Below are 20,455 nucleotides of genomic sequence, written 5' to 3' on the forward strand. Positions count from 1 at the left end.
TTGCAACTAGCCCAAAGCATATATTTAAGGAGTTTTTATAAAGTGTTTGTGATGTTGATCTGTTTAATTCTTATGCCAAACAGTTTTCTGATGAAGACAGCATTGTGCTTTATGCAACAATGGAAACCTCAAAAAAATCACCATGAAGCTCCTAAAGACTTAAGGGAGAATAAACTAGGATGGTCCACAGAGATAAGATGAAATCCACCACGTTGGAATTCTAACTGGCAAGAGCGGCCCAGACTAGGAGACAAGCCCAAACCACCATTAGAAGAAGGAAATATGCTATGGTCCAAGATGTATCCTTAATGTTTTGTCTCAGCCCTCTGCCCTTAGTGTGAGGATTGGTCTTCAGTTCAGTCCAGCCAGCAGAAATTGACTGTGCAATTTTCCGTTGTGTTTATTGTACAGACTATGTACACTCTGGAGGGTTCCTTCAGGGCTACACTGTTGTACTTCTTGTCCCAGCAATTTGAGGGCGTGCAAATTCCACAAAGTCATCAATAAGAACGGGCCATGCTCCTGAGAGAGAGAGAAAGAGAAACAAAAGAGAGGAGGGGAAAGTGGAGGATCAATAAGGAGACCAAAGCCACTCTTCCCCAATTTCTACAACAGTACCATGAGAGAACAAAGAACAATTATGACTGCAAATCAACTTTCCCTGCTATCCACCAACATTCTCTTTACTCTCAATGCTTTATACCCAAACTCTGGTCTTTTTCTGGACAAACAGAGCTGAGTTTGGACAGCTGGTCAAGTCTACCTGCTGGATTCACCCTCGATGCTTTCTGGCTATGTGGTGTGAATGATCAACTTTGCCATTGGTCAAATGGATCTCCTGGTACGCAGGAGGGATTTAATAAATATCAAGGGACCGACTGAAGAAATACTGAGAGTCCTCAAGTGAAATGAGGCCTTTAAAGCACATAAAGCCAAACAAATACCAGCTTTAACTTTTATTAATTACATAATGCAGCAGTAAGAGTGCTTCCCCTGAAATTACCCTGCATTGACCTTGCTTCTATTTTGCATTAATTTAAACATGTTCATGTCATGTAGCTTCGCCTAGGGGAATATATGCTCCATGAAAGTAGGAATGGTTCTGTTTTTTTGTTGGAAAGGTGAAATGTGTTTCTCCACTCCTAAGCAATTTTTTAAGAGCCAATATGGCATGAGACAATTATGCACTAATGAGCATATTAATCAAATTCACCTTATTAAAATTTTTTAAACAAAATCACACATATTCATTTAAGACATTTCAATTTAAGACAATTCAAAAGTTGGGCCTGATCAGAAATGAATAGTTTAATAAAATAAAGCTTCTATGAGAACAAGAAAAAAAGACCATCTGACTTTTGAGCTACAATGGACAGAGTCCATTGCTGAATTTTATTTATTTTTTTTTGGTTTTTGCAAGGCAGTAGAGTTAAGTGAGACTTGCCCAGGGTGACACAGCTAGATAATTATTAAATGTCTGAAATTATATTTGAACTCAGGTCCTCCTGATTCCAGGACTGGTGCTCTATCCACTATGCTACCTAGCTACCCCTCATTGCTGAATTTTCAATGGAATTAGTTGAAGAAAAAACATCTATTCCCTCAGAGACTTGGGTAAGTAAACCCCCACAAAAACATGGCCTTTTGGATTTCTAACAAAGTTGTGTAAAGCTTCCATCACTCTGAAAACTGTGATTCAAAGACCTCATTGAAGGTTACTTTCACAGACGAAGGATGGCCCAGAGGCAGTGAGTGAAATGTTTATGAGGTTCCTATGGTACTCTATGTGGACTAGGCATACAGTTTTGGCTTTCAGATTTTCTAGACTCGAGGAACTGACGATCTAATTGCCAAATAAGCAGAGAGAAAACAAAACTACAGGTCAGTAACAAGAGTACTTTAGAGAGACAAGTGAGTTTCTGAACTGAACCAGCAAGTTGGGAGATGGAGAAGTAGTCTCTTGGGCTGCAAGAGGAGGAAAAGAACAAAGGAAAGAAAGGCTCTTCTACACTAATGTATGAATGTGTAACAAAGTTCAACAAGCCATCCAACTGCCAAGAAAACCCTTAAATTAGGAAAATGAAGAGAGTCGTCAGGTCATAGTGGCTGCCATTACCTTCTTCATCATAATTAGACATGTCATCTGCTATCATTGTACTGAAGTCTAAAAGAAGATTCCAGGTATCTTTAGGTATTGATCGTTTATGATGTTCCTATTGGAAAAAGGAAATTCAAGTTACTAAGTTGAAAGAGATAAATATAACAAATGTCAAATTGACAAAAATCCTTGATGACAACTGCAATAATCAAACTTTTCACATCACTTTTTATTTCGCAAAACAGAAGAACAATATTCTTAAGTGGGTACAGCCCTCTTCAAGCAAGTAAGTGTTCACTTAAAACAAATGATTCAACCACTCGCTCACACCCCCCCCACACACACACACAACCCTACTTTTTATTAATGAAAAAATATACTTACCAACAAAAATTTGTTCCACAAGTCTAGGAATTTAAATCTCCCATTAAGTACTAAATTCCAGTAGGCAATGGCCATTTCTAGATCTGTAACAATAAATTATATCACACACTTAAAATATTTGTCTCCATAGTATTTTTAATAGCCCTGAGACTTTTAAGAGTCTGAATTTATTTTAAAATATCTAGATGCTTTCCATATATTCAAGTTCTTCCCAAAGGAAAACACTTCTAAATTGAGACAAACCTACCTATGACTAATATGCCAACTATAGTAGCCTCCCACTTAAAACCTAGATAGCCCAATCAATCAGTGTATTTAGGGTACTCTGATTCCAACTCTCCTCCTGATCCTAAGACACTTCCAAGAACAGTGTCATAAGAAGATTAAACTCCAGAAGGAATGGAATAACAAAGATGTCCATAACAAGAATAACAACAGAAATGTAGACCCAGAGGTAACAATGAGAAAACAGAACAGGAACAAGCACTAGATTGGGAGTCAGAGACCTGAACTCAAACAAAACACCCCACTCCCCCAGTCCCCCCCCCCATGCTGCCATTCATCACTCTGGTGATTTTGGCAGTCACATTAATTCATCTCTGGCTTGAGCATCCCTTATGGATAAAAGAGACTGGGCAAGATCTCCTCTATAAGACCTATCCAGCTATAAATTTATGATACTATGATCTATGATCTAGTTCTTAATTTGTTTCTATCATCTTCAATGATGAATGTCTTTAACTTGGAAATGGCAAAAGAATCAAAATGGATTAAAATGTGATGGAAGTGAAAGAAATGAGATGTTCAAGTTAAGGAAACAAAAACTGGTCAGCATCGGTGATTTTAAAAATTAGAGAGAATGGGAAGCACCCTGGAAGAAAATTGGAGGGTTTGGGACTAAACCTGTGATTTCCTTTGTATTGAGAACAACTAGTGAAGAAATCCCTTTCCCCAAGCAGGTCACTCACAACCTCAAATGATTTACAGCTTCTGAGGGGGCATGGTGCACTGACTGCCACATGTTAGGGACTCCCCTGGGGTCGATCACACACAAGGGTGTCAGAGGCAAGACTTCAACCCACATTTTCTCGTCTCTCTGAGACTACCTTTCTACCTGCTATTGCATGAAGCTCACATCATAATAATGAGAATATACATATGGTTCCCCCATCCTCCCCAATTTTCCAAAAACAAACTAGCAGGTTTGAAAGTAACACCTGAAAAAAGATTATTATTAGTGTCTAAAAACTAAAAGTAGAATAACTGGAAATCTATCATTAGTTCATTAGAAAATGATGCCAAACTATTCTCATATAGTTTTTGACAGCATTCCTAGTCCAAAAGATGGCTTCTCTCTTCCCAGGGCCATCTCATTCTTATTCATTCATAAGATAATAGTTTATAGCTGTTCAAGGGACCCTACGTATTATCTAGATTCAACTAGGAACTAAAGAGACCTAAATAACTTCAAAATCTAGGGACCTCATAAGATTTTATTTTGTGCCCCAGCACTACTGTCTATTGGAAATCAACACCAGGATGTCTATACTCAAGCTAAGAAGAGGTACAATAATGCACGGTTGGTTGAGCTGTAAATTGTTTCAATTGTTTTGTAAAGAGTATCGAATTATACTAGAAAAAATGTCAGATAAGGTCAATGTGCTGTTTTACTTTTCTTAATATTTTTTCTTTGTTATTAAGAACATGTTCTATACTATGGTATGAAGGTATGGGTTTCTTGTTTTGTTTTGAAAGCAATATTGAAGGAAAAGGGATCAAAAAAGGACAGAACTGCTGTTGAAGGTGAACAGGTTAAAAAAACAGAAGGTGGAGAGAAGGTAGGCTTCAATATATTTAACTTTTTTTCTGCAGAGGAGACCATTCTTGGGAATAGAAAGAAAAGAAAGGACAAGAAAGATGAAACTCAAGATAAAGACATTAAGGGAGTGTCTAACTGCCTCTTTTTTTTTAAGGTTTTTGCAAGGCAAATGGGGTCAAGTGTCTTGCCCAAGGCCACACAGCTAGGTAATTATTGAGTATCAGAGGCTGGATTTAAATTCAGGTACTCCTGACTCCAGGACCAGTGCTCTATCCACTGTGCCACTTAGCCACCCCAGAACTGCCTCTAAATTAAAGTCAAAAGTCCAAGAATAAAAGTATTGCTGAATGTGATTGCTAGGCCACTGTTGGTGACCTTGAAGGACTTCAGAAAACAAGAGATATATGACAATACTGGAGAAAGGAAAATTTTATTTCCAGAAAACGGAGGAGAATAGAATCTGCATAAGAGTGGCAAAATTCTAAAACATGGTAAGTTGAGTGAAAAAGCAGTGATCACCAAGAGCCAGTATTGCTAGATTAACCTCATTTCCTTTTGGATAAGGTTATTACTAGCTGTAAGATAAGGGCAATCCTGAAGGGTACAGTTTATTTAGATTTCAGCAATGTATGTATTAAGAGTCTCTCATGCTGTCCTTCTGCAAATCATGAAAAGATATAGGCTAAATGGTAAGTTAGACATTTTTGGAACTGAATGGTTCCAAAGAATAATCATTAAGGGTTTAAATTCTAGCTGTAAGGAGAGCTCTAAAAAATACATAGGGATCTACTATTAATTCTATGATGTTTAATACTTTTTTTTTAGTTTTTGCAAGGCAATGGGGTTAAAGTGACTTGCCCAAGGTCACACAGCTAGTTAATTATTAAATGTCTGAGGCCAGATTTGAACTCAGGTACTCCTGACTCCAGGGCCGGTGCTCTATCCTCTGTGCCATCTAGCTGCCCAATGTTCAAAATGATCTGGAAAAGGACATGGATGAGAATACTTATCAAATTTTTAAATGAAATAAAGCTAAAAAGAACAGCTAACAATGATTCTGAGAAAACAGTATGTTGGGCTAGATTAAATGATACAATTATAGGAAGAGAGAACAATAAGAATGAATAGAGAAAAGTAAAATCAAAAAACATTTAATCTGTTGATTTTAAATGATCCCACTTAAATCAAGAGTCATTAATATGATACAACAGCTAAAAACATTAATGCAATCTCGAGTTATATTAAGATAGGAAGGGGTCCAGCTTGCTGTGTTTTGCTCTAGTCAGGTCCCATCTGACCAGAATTAGAGTGAAAGACATTGACATGGAGGGAGAATAGTTAGAAGATGATCAGGATGAAGATATTCAATATCATTCCATAAGGATAAGTGGAAAGAGTGGGAATGTTTAAGTTGGGTCAGAAAGGAATTGAGAGGGGGTGGTTAGGTGGAGCAGTGGATAAAGCACCGGCCCTGGAGTCAGGAGTACCTAGGTTCAAATCTGGTCTCAGACACTTAATAATTACCTAGCTGTGTGGCCTTGGGCAAGCCACTTAACCCCATTTGCCTCACAAAAAAAAAAACCTAAAAAAAAAGGAATTGAGAGTACATGGCAGTTATCTTTTTTTGAAAGGCTGATAAGATGCTCAACCTCAGAGACTCAAAGGACTGTGAAATATGAGTAGCAGTTGCAGAGGCAGATCTAGCCTTAAAATACAGAAAAACTGTTTAATAATTAGTGATTCAAAGGAAGACTCTTTTGTAACAAAGGCTGGAGCACCATTTATTGGAATTTTGTGGAGTAGATTCAGGTTCAGGCCTATGATGTTCTTTAACTTTATGGTACACCTGCTCTTCCCTTAAGATTTTTATTTTTTTCTTTAATATTCTTTCTATCGGGATAGATCATTTCCCCTTTGAAGGTGTATTCCATGTAGGCAGGGACTAGATAAAAGAATCAAGATTAAAAATAAACTGAGAGGCTTAAACAATTAGTCCAAAATAACAAGCTGAAATTTAACCAAGAGAAAATATAAATTCCTAAACCTAAAAAAACCAACTAATCTAATGTGTACAGAATGGAGAGAAATAGAGACTGATGTACAGTTCATGTGAAGAAGGGCAAGAGGTCATATTTGACTGCAAACTCACAAAAAGCCATTAAGATGTTAAAAAAAAACTAAAAACAAAAATTTACGTGATAATAAAGCTACATGAATAAAGGTGAAACTTCGAGATTAAGGGAGATAATCACATTGTTCTTTGCCCATATATTGAGTATTAGGGTTAAAAGTTCTAGGTACCAGATTTAAGGAGAGATGCTCCTGAAAAATTGGTGTGTGACCTTGAAGGCAAAAAAAATGACTAAGAGCCATTTTATTAAAAAAATTTTTTACCTCAATATAAAGAGAGTAACAATGGATTTTTGTTCAGTTAGCAGCTATCTAACAGGGATGGGACATTGTAGAAAAGATTGCTGATTTGAATTAAAGGTGAGATTTATTAGACTCTATGACTATGGGAGATAGATAATAATGAAGTGAATGGCAGAAGGAAATAGATGAAGAAAGCATAAAAAAAGACAAACAGTATGCCATCAAAAATGGCATTATCAGTCATGGAAATGAGTACAAACTTAATTTTGAATTATTCATGATCACCATGAGAGAATAGGATATTACACAGTTAAAAACTACAATCCTGTTGTCCCTCACCAATTTGTTTTGGTTCTCTTGCCCCTTTTAATCTTCAAAATTCTCCCTTTCTCTTGTCAAATTTTGCTGGGTTGAGGGTTCAGTGTACATTTGCAACAAATATCAAGAGAACTGCTGTTTTTTTCTAAAATAGGGTCTTCAATTTTTACAATCCCTGATATAGAGTCCTAGTATAAAACAAAAGACACACACAAAAAATAAAATTTGTCTATGCCTGAAATGTATTATATTCTTTACAAGGTCAAGCCTTACAAATGTCAATAATAAAATGCACCACATTTCTAAAAGTCTGAGTATAACAATAAAATTCCTTTCTAATGTTTCATTTTATAAAAATACCAATTAATTCCCTAAATTTTATGATGTTCAATTAGCAAAAAGTAAAAGAATTTGTTTCACCAACTAAGGCAAATATATTCAAAATCATAAACAGGGGAAAAACCCTTTTTTGCTCCTTACAACATCAGAAAAAAACTTAGAAATGAAAATTGATGAAGGCATTTACATTCTCCCTTAGGGAAATATTTTATTTACATTATCATTCTGAATAATTAAAAAGATTGTTCTAATATTTCAAATTATTATATGTGAACATAAGTTCAAAGGTCTTGACCCTATTTCAACTTATCAGAAATTTAGGGGGCGGCTAGGTGGCACAGTGGATAGAACGCTGGCCCTGGAGTCAGGAGGACCTGAGTTCAAATCCAGTCTCAGACACTTAATAATCACCTAGTTGTATGACCTTGGGCAAATCACTTAACTCCATTACCATTCAAAAGAAAAAGGAAAAAAACTATCTATTAAGTGCTTACAATGTACCAAATATTGTGTAAGGCCTTGAGCATGTGAGTTTATTTTCTAATGGGAAAGATAATAAATTCACCTGAAATAGCAGGAAAGAAGAAGATCTAATCAGGAATTCACAGGATATGGTAGCCAGTCTCATATGTCTACACTCAAATGCATAATGTATAAAAATTAAACAAGAAAATTAGAATTCCTAAGGCAAGGAGATAAATGTGATAAAACAAGTCTCACTAAGAGTTGACAGAACTGGACTCATGGAATATAAAGAAAAAAAAAAAGGATAAAAGGAATGGTGGAATTGCTTTATATTAAGATGTGTTGCTATGAGAAAATCTAAGAAACAAAGGGAGAAAAAAGATGAGGATGAGAATGAACTCATTTTTCCCCCCAAGAAGACATATTATATACCACCTGGCCAGAAGAAATTATTTTAAAAGTTCACAAAAATTGGATGAGACACTATGCATACATCTTTTTGGATATCTCTGTCAAAAACAAATTAGAATTGATGATAAATTTCATTCTTTCTAAATGGAGAAAGAGATAAGAGATATGTTTTTTCTGGATTTGATTCTGAAACCAAGGAGAAGACTGGATGCTGAAGCAGAACCTATGGGAGAGAGCAAGTGTGGTGCCTCCATCAAGAATTCATGACTGAGGGGCGGCTAGGTGGCGTAGTTGGGGCGGCTAGGTGGCATAGTGGATAAAGCACCGGCCCTGGAGTCAGGAGTACCTGGGTTCAAATCCGGTCTCAGACACTTAATAATTACCTAGCTGTGTGGCCTTGGGCAAGCCACTTAACCCCGTTTGCCTTGCAAAAAAAAAAAAAGAATTCATGACTGAGGGGCAGCTAGGTGGCGCAGTGGATAAAGCACCAGCCCTGGAGTCAGGAGTACCTGGGTTCAAATCCGGTCTCAGACACTTAATAATTACCTAGCTGTGTGGCCTTGGGCAAGCCACTTAACCCCAATGCCTTGCAAAAACCTAAAAAAAAAAAAAAAAAAAAAAAACAGAATCCATGACTGAGCAGATGCAAACTGGGCATGCTGACAGAACAACTTGCTCTGAAGACAATGGTCTTGAAAGATCAAACAAGGGCAGGCAAGACCCAGCGTCCACTATTCCGCAGGAAAACCTCAATTCTGCAGTCCCCAAGAAACGAGCAAAAGCAATCTAAGGAGACTGAAAAGGCAAGGGGCCTGAAGAAACCACCTCAGAGCAGAATAGAATTTCACCTGGGTTTTCTAAACCATACAGAGGAACTTAGTCTACAGCAGAAAATCTTACACCAAACTCTACAGAAGGTAGTGGAAGATCCTAAGGAGCATCTCCTTATTAAATCTCACAAAGCAGAAGTAAACATGAGTGATAAATAGCTTGGCATAACAGCCAATTGTACTATATCATCCTGGCACCATTTGTAGATGAAACAAGAAAAGCAAACTGATGTTTATACCTGGTTCTCAAACAATCTATTTTTGTCATCAGTGATAGTATGAACCATCAGACCTGGGCCCTAAAGGATCTAAAGGAGATGAAACAGAACAAGTAGCCACTGAAGAAAGTCATGGTAGAAGCGATATAATAGGAAAGCACCCAAGGAACATTTTACTAGATATCTCAAGAAGGAAAAAATTTCTCAAAACAATGAAAAAAAATTAAGCATTTCCCTCAAAAGTAACCACAAAATATTAGTATTCCACAACCCACATGCATTCATATTTATGAAAAATTTAATCTGTATTAATTAATCTGTATAGATCCCTAACAGGAACTATCTTTGTCTATTTTGGTAAATCTACCTAGTGCATAGTATGGGGTCTGGCAAAGAATAGGCACTTAATGCTTATTTACTGACTCTTACAAAAGACTAAAAGAAGGCAGCTAGGTGGCGCAGTGGATAAAGCACCGGCCCTGGATTCAGGAGTACCTGGGTTCAAATCCAGTCTCAAATACTTAATAATTACCTAGCTGTGTGGCCTTGGGCAAGCCACTTAACCCCATTTGCCTTGCAAAAACCTAAAAAAAAAAAAAAAAAGACTAAAAGGTGCAGAGAAAAGGCATATGTTTACAAAAAATAAAGAGATGAGAGTATAAAAAGCTATCTTTAAAGGCTTTCTATCAATAAGGTGTCATTCATGCATATATGCACATGGGAATGATTTGGTTGCTGAGATGGCAAAAAAAAACACATGTAAAGGGAAAAATGATAAAATCAGATGTGGAAACAGAATCTGATATATTACCTACAGAACTACAGATTGGTCTGAGGATATCCCTCTGATGAACATGGTGAAAGGGGTTTTTTGAAGGCAGGGTGAGGACCATGGTAAAGATAAGTCATTTGCATATGATGGTTTTTAGAATTGTAAAGTTTATAATTTAAATCAAGTAATTTAAAACTGGGGGGTGGAATTATGCAAAGGCTACTGGGTTTATACCCAACAGAAAGGTAGATTTCTTGAATTTAACTACATAAGGTAAATATGAGTCACTGACCAGCAGGAAGCTTGAATTTGAGGCACTGAGAGAGAAAAAAAAAAGTCAGAAGAAACTATAAAAAGGCAGGGAGAAGACAAGGACAAGCTGGGCTCAGAACAATTCACAAGAAGCCAGGAGAGCAAGCATGAAAAGAGAAGACAGACTTTCTAGCAACTTGGTGAGAACAGTTTGTGCAACTACTGAATAGGTAAGTTGCTGCCACCAACAAGTGCCTGGTAGCTCTCTATGGTACAACAGGGAGAAACAGGGACAAGGACCAGATAGAGAACACTAGAAGCGTGGAAGCAATTTTTGGGTGTACATTTTTTCCTGAAACAAGGACATCAAAGCCTGTCTGTAGTCTAGAGTGGGGTTTCCCCAGGCATCCAGATCTCCCTACTCCTATGCCTAGCTAGGTTTCTTCAACTATGTGCCCACTCTTCTTCCCACAGCTAGTGCAAGTACTAGTGGAGGAATGTAATCCAGGATAGGGAAGGATTATGATCTTTCAATTATTCCTGATTTTGCCTTCTACCAAGTAACTGTTATGAATGTTATCACTTTTGCCTTGTTAAGTAAATGTTTTATGTTTAAGGATTAATAGTAACTAATTTTGTGTAAATGTGAGGTTTATTGGAGGGAGATTAAAGAATGGCAAGTAGAAATATGTCCTTCCCTTTCACACAGATACATACAAGTATGCACACACATGAGGCTTGCCATTCCAGTATCCTGAAAGTAGCGAGGGTAAGTAAAGGCCACAGTGATATGGGTCATAACCAGCCCCTCATGCAGAAAAAGACCCTAGATTTGCTAACTTGAGTAAAGAATGGAGATAAGTGACCTAGCCAGAGAAGAAGGGAGAGTGCAATGCACAAAATAAGAATAGCATCCAGAATAGCATAAGAACAGCTGGCCAACAATTCCTGTGGAAAAGAATCAGGGATTCTAAGTATGTTACAAGCTCAAGAGTTCAATCATGTGACCCAATGAGAAAAAAATAAGATTTAAAAAGCACCCAATTCTCTACAAAGTTGCATGAAGAGGACAGTGTTCTGCACAAGGGAGCCCACTGGTCACTGCTCTGGTCAGACCAGAGGAGGAAGACTGTCAGGATACTGACAGCTTGTTTCAGCAAAGGGCAACCAGAATGGGAAGACCTGAGTTCAATTATCGATCAATTAACAAGCATTTGTACAGCACTTACTGTGTGTCCCAGAACTTGTGCTGAGTACCTGAGATACAATACAAACAAATAAAACAATCCCTGTGCAAAAGAAGTTCATGACTTTGGTTGACCCCAGGGGTTAAGACAACTGGATTTGGGGTCAGGAAGATCTGAGTTCCAAACCCACCTCCACTGGTAACAAGCTAAGGGATCTGAGGCAGTCACTGAACTTCTCTTAGCCAGCTGTACAAGGAAATAATAATGGCCCTGACATGCCAGGAATGTTGTGAAGATCACATATGTGCAACATTCTGCAAATCCTAAAGAGTTCTTCTACCACTGCTACTCTTCTTGCACAAGAATTGAAAAACAAAGTAAATGTCCCATCAACTGGGGACTGGCTAAACAAACTGTGATAGATGAATGCAATGGACTATTACTGCATGGCAAAAATACTGTGCATGATGGACACAGAGCAGCAAGGGAAGAGTTACTCCAACTAAGGTAAGTGAAGTAAGCCCAGAGCCAAGAAAACAACATGCACAGAGATGGAGAGAACCACACCAAAAAACCCAAAGTAAATGTGATGAGATCACAAAGATCAAGCATAACCTGAACGGAGATAAAAGAGGACACCTCCAACCCAACCTCTAGTGGAGTTGGGAGGTCCACAGGTGTTACATATTGCACAGGATTTGGATTTTTTTCCAACAGGCAGAGGTGAGTAGGGAGAGAGGAGTCAGATTCAGGAGACGAAGTGACATAAAGGGCAAGATGTGGCAGCTTATTGAGCTATATGAGATGAGAGACACAGGAATTGAAGATAAATGCCAAAGTTATTAATTTAGGATAATGGAAAAACAGTTGTCCGTCTGAAAAAAGATCAAAGAAACTGAGGATGTTTAAACTATTGAGAAGAATCAGGGAAGAAATGATAACCTTTATAGAGTATTTGAAGGTCTATCAGCTGCGAAAGGTACAAGATTTGCTCTGCTAGGTCCCACAAGAAAAATCAGAAACAACAGATAAAGTTGAAAACATTGGAATGGACTGCCTTGGAAGTTGCCATGTTTCCCCTTATTGCAGGTCTTCAAAGAAAGGCTAAATGATCACAATACTGCTTTCTGAAGAGATCCAGCACCTCTTGGTCAACTAAGTGATTACGAAGGTATGACCTGCAGAAGCCAAAATATTGCCTTCCTACATTTTTAAAAAAACAATCAGGGGTATCCTGACTATGTACATACAATATTCACAAATATTTTTTATAGTGGAGAAAAAGCAGACCTGTGGGATTAATGAGTTTTGTCATCTTCTTGGTTGCTTCTATTTTAGAAAGGTCATCTTTTCTAATCATCTGGAATCTTCCCCTTTCTAACACCTTGAAAACTCCATCCCTGAGAATCTTTAAAACAATGTTACATCCAGCCTGGATAATTTTTTTTTTAGTTTCTTGGTTTTTTTGCGGTTTTTTGCAAGGCAATGGGGGTTAAGTGGCTTGCCCAAGGCTACACAGCTAGGTTTATTAAGTGTCTGAAGCCGGATTTGAATTCAGGTACTCCTGGCTCCAGGGCCGGTGCTCTATCCATTGTACCACCCAGCCTGGATAGTTTTGTATGGAAATTTTTGGTGAGGTCTAGCCAGTTTTCCCAACTTTTTCTTCATTATCACTGAAATTTCCTCCCCAAGAAAATGGGGTGGGAATCTAAATGTGGTACTACCAACACCAATGAGAATAGATTTTGAAAACGATTATGAACAGATTCATTCCATTTCAAGTCAACCAGGTGTCTGTCATGCATTCAATAGATTTTTATTTTTTAATCTAAACTTTGAAACTATATGATCTACATACCTTTTTTCCAGTCAGGTCCCTCCTCTTCTTTATCATCACCAATTCAAGTTGGTCTCCTCTGCTCTGGCTAAACTATCCCCATTCTATCAATGCTTACAGTCTCAGTCCCTCCATCAATATTTCACAGCTATTCCAGGCCCCTTCAACTTCCCCTTAATAAATCAGTACTTTACAACATAGCTCTTTAATACAATCCAGAGAATTTATATACTTTAAAGACTCATAATTGTTTCCTGGTCTGAAGATCCTTCAGAATCAGATCATAGGATCAAAGAATGGGAGCTGAATGTCAGAGGGTGACTCAGACCAGCCAATACCCTCATTTTACAGCTGAGGCCTAGAGTGGTAAATGATATCACTAATGTCCCATAAGTTGTTAAGGAGTAGAGCCAGGACCTCTGACACCAAATCAAGTATTCTTTCCACTATACCTTGCTGCCCCTCACATCTATATTCCCTCAGAATTCATACAAAGAAAAAAAAAATCACATGACTGAGTACATGTACCCACACCTACTTAAATATTTGCCAAAGATGACATAGACATGACAATTATTTGTCAACAGAATACTCAGAGAAAATTGTCTTATCCAAACATTATCCAGAAATATCTACTAGCTGGAACTTCTAAGACAATATGGTACAATTTATAATGATGACCTGAGAACTCAGAAAATTCCAAAAGTGCTTCCTGAATCCTGTGATAACAAAGTGTTAGTGTTAAATACATTTTGCTTTATGATACTTATTTTGAGAGAAGGGATTTTTATACAGTAAAAACACAGTGTCAGTTTATCCCAGTATGCCCAACAATGCTGGACAGACAAAACTTGTGACTGAAAAGGAAAAAGCACTCTCACAGATTTAATGTTTGTGAGACATACAACTTTCTAAATACAAAGAAATTTTCAAAAGACATAATTTATAGAAAAAAGGCATTAGCAAAAAAAAAAATACATACCTAATCCTTTTTGTCCTGGATTCTTTGCAAAATTGAAAGTAAACTGGTAAAAATCCTTAAATCGTCCTGGCTCTTTCAATTCTTGTTCCATCTTGGGTATCTGGGCCTTTAGCTTTTCTATGCTGTCACATCTATATTTTAAAGTTAATTCAGAAGTTACTTTTTTTTTTACTATATTTAACTTATTACAAACATTCATCCTTATTTTGTAAAACTTACACAATTTTAAAAGCAATTTCAGAAGTTAAAATTTCATCCCTTAAGATTAATATATTCAGTAAAACTCCACTAATGCTTGTATAAGATATGCATTTTTTTAATCTGAAGAAATCTGAGTTTCTCAAACCAACTAAAAAAGTAAAAAGGGTAAATATTTAATAATTTGAAATAAACTAACAAAGTGCTTCCTAGTAGAAAATCACATTAATGGGCAAGATAAAAATAATAAAATGATTTGTAATCTATAGGACAAAATATCTGTCAGAGTAATATCACAGAATTCCAGTGCAGTAATAGTTTTTTATTAATAAATATATGCTCCTAAAGTTCAAAAACATTTATAAGATTATAAGTTGCCAACATGCATTACTGGAAGAAGTTTCTTAGTTAGGAGCTTCCAACACCAATGAAATCACAGGTCTGGACTAAAAAAAAGTAGGTAAAAATTCCCTTCAAAATTTTATTCTTAAGTAACTGAACATTTTAACCAGCACTCACCCCCTTTTTAAAACATAAAATCATCATGTGACTGCATGATTAGTGAAATAAAAATCACTGAAATGATTCTATTGTTTACAAAGCATTTTACTTTTAAGTTCAAAGTATATCTTTAAATAGAAAACAATACCATCTTCATAATTCATAACTTAGAAAATGAACAAAGATATATCCTTTTAATATATAAAATATCAATCCACAAGTTTTTAAACCCATCTATGTCATCTTCCAAGTTACTAACCCTTTATTTTGAAATTTGATTTGGAAACTTATTAAGTTATAGTGTGACTTCAGTTTTATGTAAGAAAAAAAGGGAAAAATCAAATGTTGGAAATTATAATATATCTCCTTCAGCAAAATAGCAGCACTACTATGGAAATTTTCATGTAGTGAACAAAAAGCAGAAGGATCAGCTCTATTCACCATCTAGTCTCAATTCCCAGGAAGCATAATAAATTCTCATATTCTGGAAGAAAAGTATGTAACTAGTTCTCTTTCCATGACTTGTACTAGTCTACTTATGCAAGGCTATATAGAGCAGGTCAGATTTAGGTAATCTACCACCTCAAAAATGCTATGATCCATAAAGTTTCAATGTTCTAAACAAAATTCACAAACAATTAAAGCTAGAAGAAACATGAGAACCTAGTTAGTGAAATTGCCTCTTTTTTAATAGATCAGAACATCAAAGACGCTGATAACTTTAGTAAATGAAAATAACTTTAGTAAATGAAAAATTACAGATTTGTTCTTAACTCATTAACCTGTGCAAAGATTATTAATTTTAATTTTTTTTTTACATATGAGGAAGTAAAGACAAAAAAGGTGGGTAAAAATATTTTATAGGCTGTCAAATCAGTGCCAAGGCTGTGAAATAGAAATGGAAGTCTACTAAACTGCACAAATAATAACCTTTTTAAAAGTGGGCTCCAATTAAAAAGAAAAAGTTTTACATAAGGATTATAAGTCAAAACATCTTCCTCAGATCAGAGCAACTTTAAATTCTTAAGATCATTTCCTCAAGGAGGTTTCTCCTACCTGCTGTATACTCACCCTAATTCTGTCATGCCATCCATGAACTCCTGCTTTGAGAATTCACACTGTGTTGCTGCTCTGAACTTCCAAGCAATGATTAGTACACTAATACTGGCTGGGTCAAGTGCCAGGTCATCACAAAATTGCTGTATACCATCTATACCAATTTTATTTTCATCTTGAGGATCTTAGGAAAATAAGAACAAGTTAATATGGAAAAAAGAAAAGTAACAGTTCTATGACTATATTAATACTGTTTCTATGTTTCTTAAAACAAAGCCTTCGGGGCGGCTAGGTGGTGTAGTGGATAAAGCACCGGCCCTGGAGTCAGGAGTACCTGGGTTCAAATCCGGTCTCAGACACTTAATAATTACCTAGCTGTGTGGCCTTGGGCAAGCCACTTAACCCCATTTGCCTTGCCAAAAAAAAAAAACACAAAGCCTTCAAAAACATCACTTGTAGAAAAACATTCATAGCAGCCCTGTTTGTGGTGGCAAAGAATTGGAAATCAAGTAAATATCCTTCAATTGAGGAACAGCTTAGCAAACTGTCATGGAACACTATTGTTCTATTAGAAACCAGGAAGGATGGGAATTCAGGGAAGCCTAGAGGGATTTGCATGAACTGATGCTGAGTGAGATGAGCAGAACCAGAAAAATACTGTACACCCTAACAGCAACATGGGGGTGATGATCAACCTTGATGGACTCGCTCATTCCATCAGTGCAACAATCAGGGACAGTTTGGGGCTCTCTGCAATGGAGAATACCATCTGTATCAAGAGAAACAACTGTGGAGTTTGAACAAAGACCAAGGACTATTACCTTAAATTTAGGAAAAAAACTGTTATCTCATTGTCTGATCTTGCTATCTCTTATATTTTATGTTTCTTCCTTAAGGATATGATTTCTCTCTCATCACACTCAATTTGGATCAATGTATACCATGGAAACAATGTAAAGACTAACAGATTGCCTTCTGTGGGGGGTGGGAAGTAAGATCAGGGGAAAAATTGTAAAACTCAAAAAAAATAAAATCTTTATAAAAAAGAACGATTATTTTTAAGATCCCATTTTAAACTGTCCTTTTCAGAATTTGGTCACAGTTAAAATGCCAATAAAACATTTTCCTTACAAAATATTTAAACAAGGCATAGAAACCCCCTACTCTCATCTCTACCCAAAACAAAGTTATGGACACAACAGAGGGTTTTGCTTTTACTCAAGATACTCTTCCATACTCACACACAGTCAGAAAACCAGTCCCCTTTAAACAGGAATGTGATCTCTGAAAGAAGTATTCCAAGTCATGTCTTGTTTAGGCATTCTCTTACTATCATCACAAGAGAATGAAACTCGTTTTGTCTTATGAATAGCTTGACCACAGCAGACCAACATTCTTAATTTGAAGAAATCACCAACATAGTTATAAACTGTGACATTCACTCAATGGGACAGGCAAAAAATCTAACCAAGAAAAGTCATTTGACTAAGTCCCCCAAACTTTCTTGTAATATTTCTCAAAAATTATTTGTCAGGGGGCAACCAAATGGTGCAGTGGATAAAGCACTGGTCCTGGAGACAGGACAACCTGCATTCAAATCTGGCCTCAGACACCCGACACTTACTAGCTGTGTGACCTTGGGCAAGTCACTTAACCTCATTGCCTCACAAAAACAAAGACAAAAAAATGTCATTAAATCAAAGGAAAAAGAAAAGAAAACAGACTCCCCTAATATTCTTTTTTATTTTTTAAGGGTTTTTTTTGCAAGGCAAATGGGGATAAGTGGCTTGCCCAAGGCCACAGAGCTAGGTAATTATTAAGTGTCTGAGACCGGATTTGAACCCAGGCACTCCTCACTCCAGGGCCAGTGCTCTATCCACTGCACCACCTAGTTGCCCCCCCCCCCAATATTCTTAAACAAGGAAACGGACAATGTAAAAGTTTGCCCCCGTAAAAAGAATGAATTCAGTCTCTTGACTTTCCTAAGGCAAGAATTCCATCCAAACTAAGAAGCCACAAGCTTGCTGGTAAAAGTTATTTTAAAACTGTTTTGAGGAGCAGCTAGGTGGTGCAGTGAATAGAGCACTGGCCCGGGAGTCAGGAGTTCCTGGGTTCAAATCCGGTCTCAGACACTTAATAATTACCTAGCTGTGTGGCCTTGGGCAAGCCACTTAAACCCCATTGCCTTGCAAAAACCTCAAATTAATAAATAAACGAATAAATAAATGAATACAGATAAATAGATAAATGAATAAAAGTGTTTTGGCTATTGTTTCTCAAAACTCTCCCAGGATGTAGAGAATAATACCTCAAAAAAGATAAATACTTTAAAAAAGGGAAAAGAGGCAAAAAAAAAAAAAACCCAAGAGGGGAAAAAAAACCCTTTCATATTATTCAGTAAAAACACAATCATGGGGGCGGCTACGTGGCATAGTGGATAAAGCTAGTGGATAAAGCACCGGTCCTGGAGTCAGGAGTACCTGGGTTCAAATCCGGTCTTAGACATTTAATAATTACCTAGCTGTGTGGCCTTGGGCAAGCCACTTAACCCCATTTGCCTTGCAAAAACCTAAAAAAAAAATATAAAAAAAAACACAATCACGGAATGATTTATGGGCCTTTATAGATCATCTTGTCCAATTCTCATATTATAGATCAGGAAACTGGGGCCCAAAGTTTTGAAAAATCTTGCCTAAAATGGTAGAGTCAAGATAAACGGTCCTGATAATTCCAGAGTCACAGGCTACAGGTCCAGTTTTCTTTTCATTACTCATCACACGGCTAAATATGAGGACTACAGAAGGAGGTTTCCTCACAAATAGTTCTCCACAAGAGCTTTTGTTGATAACATAGATATTGAGATGTACACTATAAACACATCAGTCAAATAAACTAGAAAATTAAAGAAAATCAAAGCACTCACCTTTGTATCTATTGTATAGCTGTTCTAACTTCTTCCTGTCTAATGATCCTTTAACACTTTCTCGTATATAAAGTTCAGGATTTTGAAAAAAATTGTCTGTTGCCACGTCTAACTTCCAGTCATTTTGAGACAGACAACTCACAGCTGTTTTTTCACTAGATTGTGTGAAGATCATAAACTGACGAACTTTATCCTTCTGCGATGATTTCAACTTGTTCTATCAGAGTCAGAAAAGAAAGAGGAAATGTTCTGTGACACAACCAATCGGACAATATTTCCATTGTAGCCTACTATGATATCTAATTTTGTTCTCACTAAAAACTATCACATTTTAATGAGATATACTTTCAATCAAATAGTATTCGCTTTAAGTTTTCTTAATATGAAAAATACATCATCAGTTTATCTGTATTTTGGGAAAAAAAATAGAAACATAGTCTACCAAACTTATTTCATGTTCCCTTTTTATCTTCTCATATTTTTCACTCTAGAAGGAAATCTAGAATTTGCTCAAGTATCCAAGAAATTCCTACCACATTCTCTTCTTTCTCACTTTGGGTATCTTTTTCCCCTTGGTCTCCAATCACTAGCCCTGATCCAAATTTCTTAATAGCTCTTCTTCAAAAGAGAAGCATTAATGCCTGGTCCAGACAATTTCTCATCTCTTCTGACCCAAAGAGCAAAGCAGCAGAGAACAAGGTTGTAAGTCTTGTCTACCATTATGAGCTTCCCTGCAACTAACACCTTATGCTTTATTCTCTCAACGCTTCCCTCTCCACCGGCCCCCCAAGCAGTTGGTGTACTATTATCCTCCTCCTCTTCCTCATCCTTCAGAATCACTGATTCAACAAAATCTATTAGGATGTCTGTAACTGAGCTATGGCCAGGAATGAGTATGGGAGCTGGCACATGACAAAGAACACCTTGCATAATGAGGTTTAACCTGTAAACCTAATGAGCTATGATTTGAGTTAGGGAACAGAGAATTTTAAAGTTAGAAGGAACCCAGCAATCATCTAGTGAATTAAAAGATCTGTATGCCTAAAGATCTTTGGTGAAAGAGAACCCTCTGGGTTCCAAGGCAATCCAATTCAATTTTGGGCAGCTCTAACTAAAAGGACATTTCTCTTCACAGTAATCTTAATTTCCCTTGTAATTGTCCTAGTTCTGCTCTCTAGAGCCAAACAGAATTAATCTAATCTGCCTTTCACAGAATGGGCAATGTAAAGGGTGAACCAGAGACAAAATCACGTGGGTTTCACTTCCCACTGTGATGGGGGGAAAGGGTCTAACTGAAAACTAGAGGTGTCCTTAGACTACAAGTAGATACCACAGAAGAGTGAGAGATGTTAACGCATGAAGGTTACTAATTAGAGCTAAGGGTAGAAATTAAGAAGTAGAAAAGTGGAAAGGAAGAGGGTGAAGGGTAAAGGTCCCTTTAATGGGTAGGCCTCTGCCAGGACAGAAGATGGGTTTGGGGGTTCAGTCCAAA

The 20,455-nt window shown here is 36.9% G+C and overlaps 1 protein-coding gene across 8 annotated transcripts in view; it reads right to left on the reverse strand.

Moving 5' to 3' along the window:
* Positions 1-375: 375 nt before the first annotated feature.
* Positions 376-20,455, reverse strand: part of DCUN1D1 (defective in cullin neddylation 1 domain containing 1) — a 42,574-nt gene continuing 22,494 nt past the window's right edge. For all 8 annotated transcript variants that reach the window (XM_074191017.1, XM_074191023.1, XM_074191021.1 and 5 more), the window contains 6 exons: positions 18,964-19,180; positions 16,056-16,224; positions 14,286-14,416; positions 2,483-2,565; positions 2,117-2,213; positions 376-522 (listed from right to left, as the gene is read on the reverse strand). In XM_074191017.1, the coding sequence (XP_074047118.1) occupies positions 443-522; positions 2,117-2,213; positions 2,483-2,565; positions 14,286-14,416; positions 16,056-16,224; positions 18,964-19,180 (777 nt within the window). In that variant the 3' untranslated portion in view covers positions 376-442. The remainder of the gene's footprint in view (positions 523-2,116; positions 2,214-2,482; positions 2,566-14,285; positions 14,417-16,055; positions 16,225-18,963; positions 19,181-20,455) is intronic.

Source organism: Macrotis lagotis, chromosome 6, assembly GCF_037893015.1.
Source record: "Macrotis lagotis isolate mMagLag1 chromosome 6, bilby.v1.9.chrom.fasta, whole genome shotgun sequence".
Lineage (NCBI taxonomy): Eukaryota > Metazoa > Chordata > Mammalia > Peramelemorphia > Peramelidae > Macrotis > Macrotis lagotis.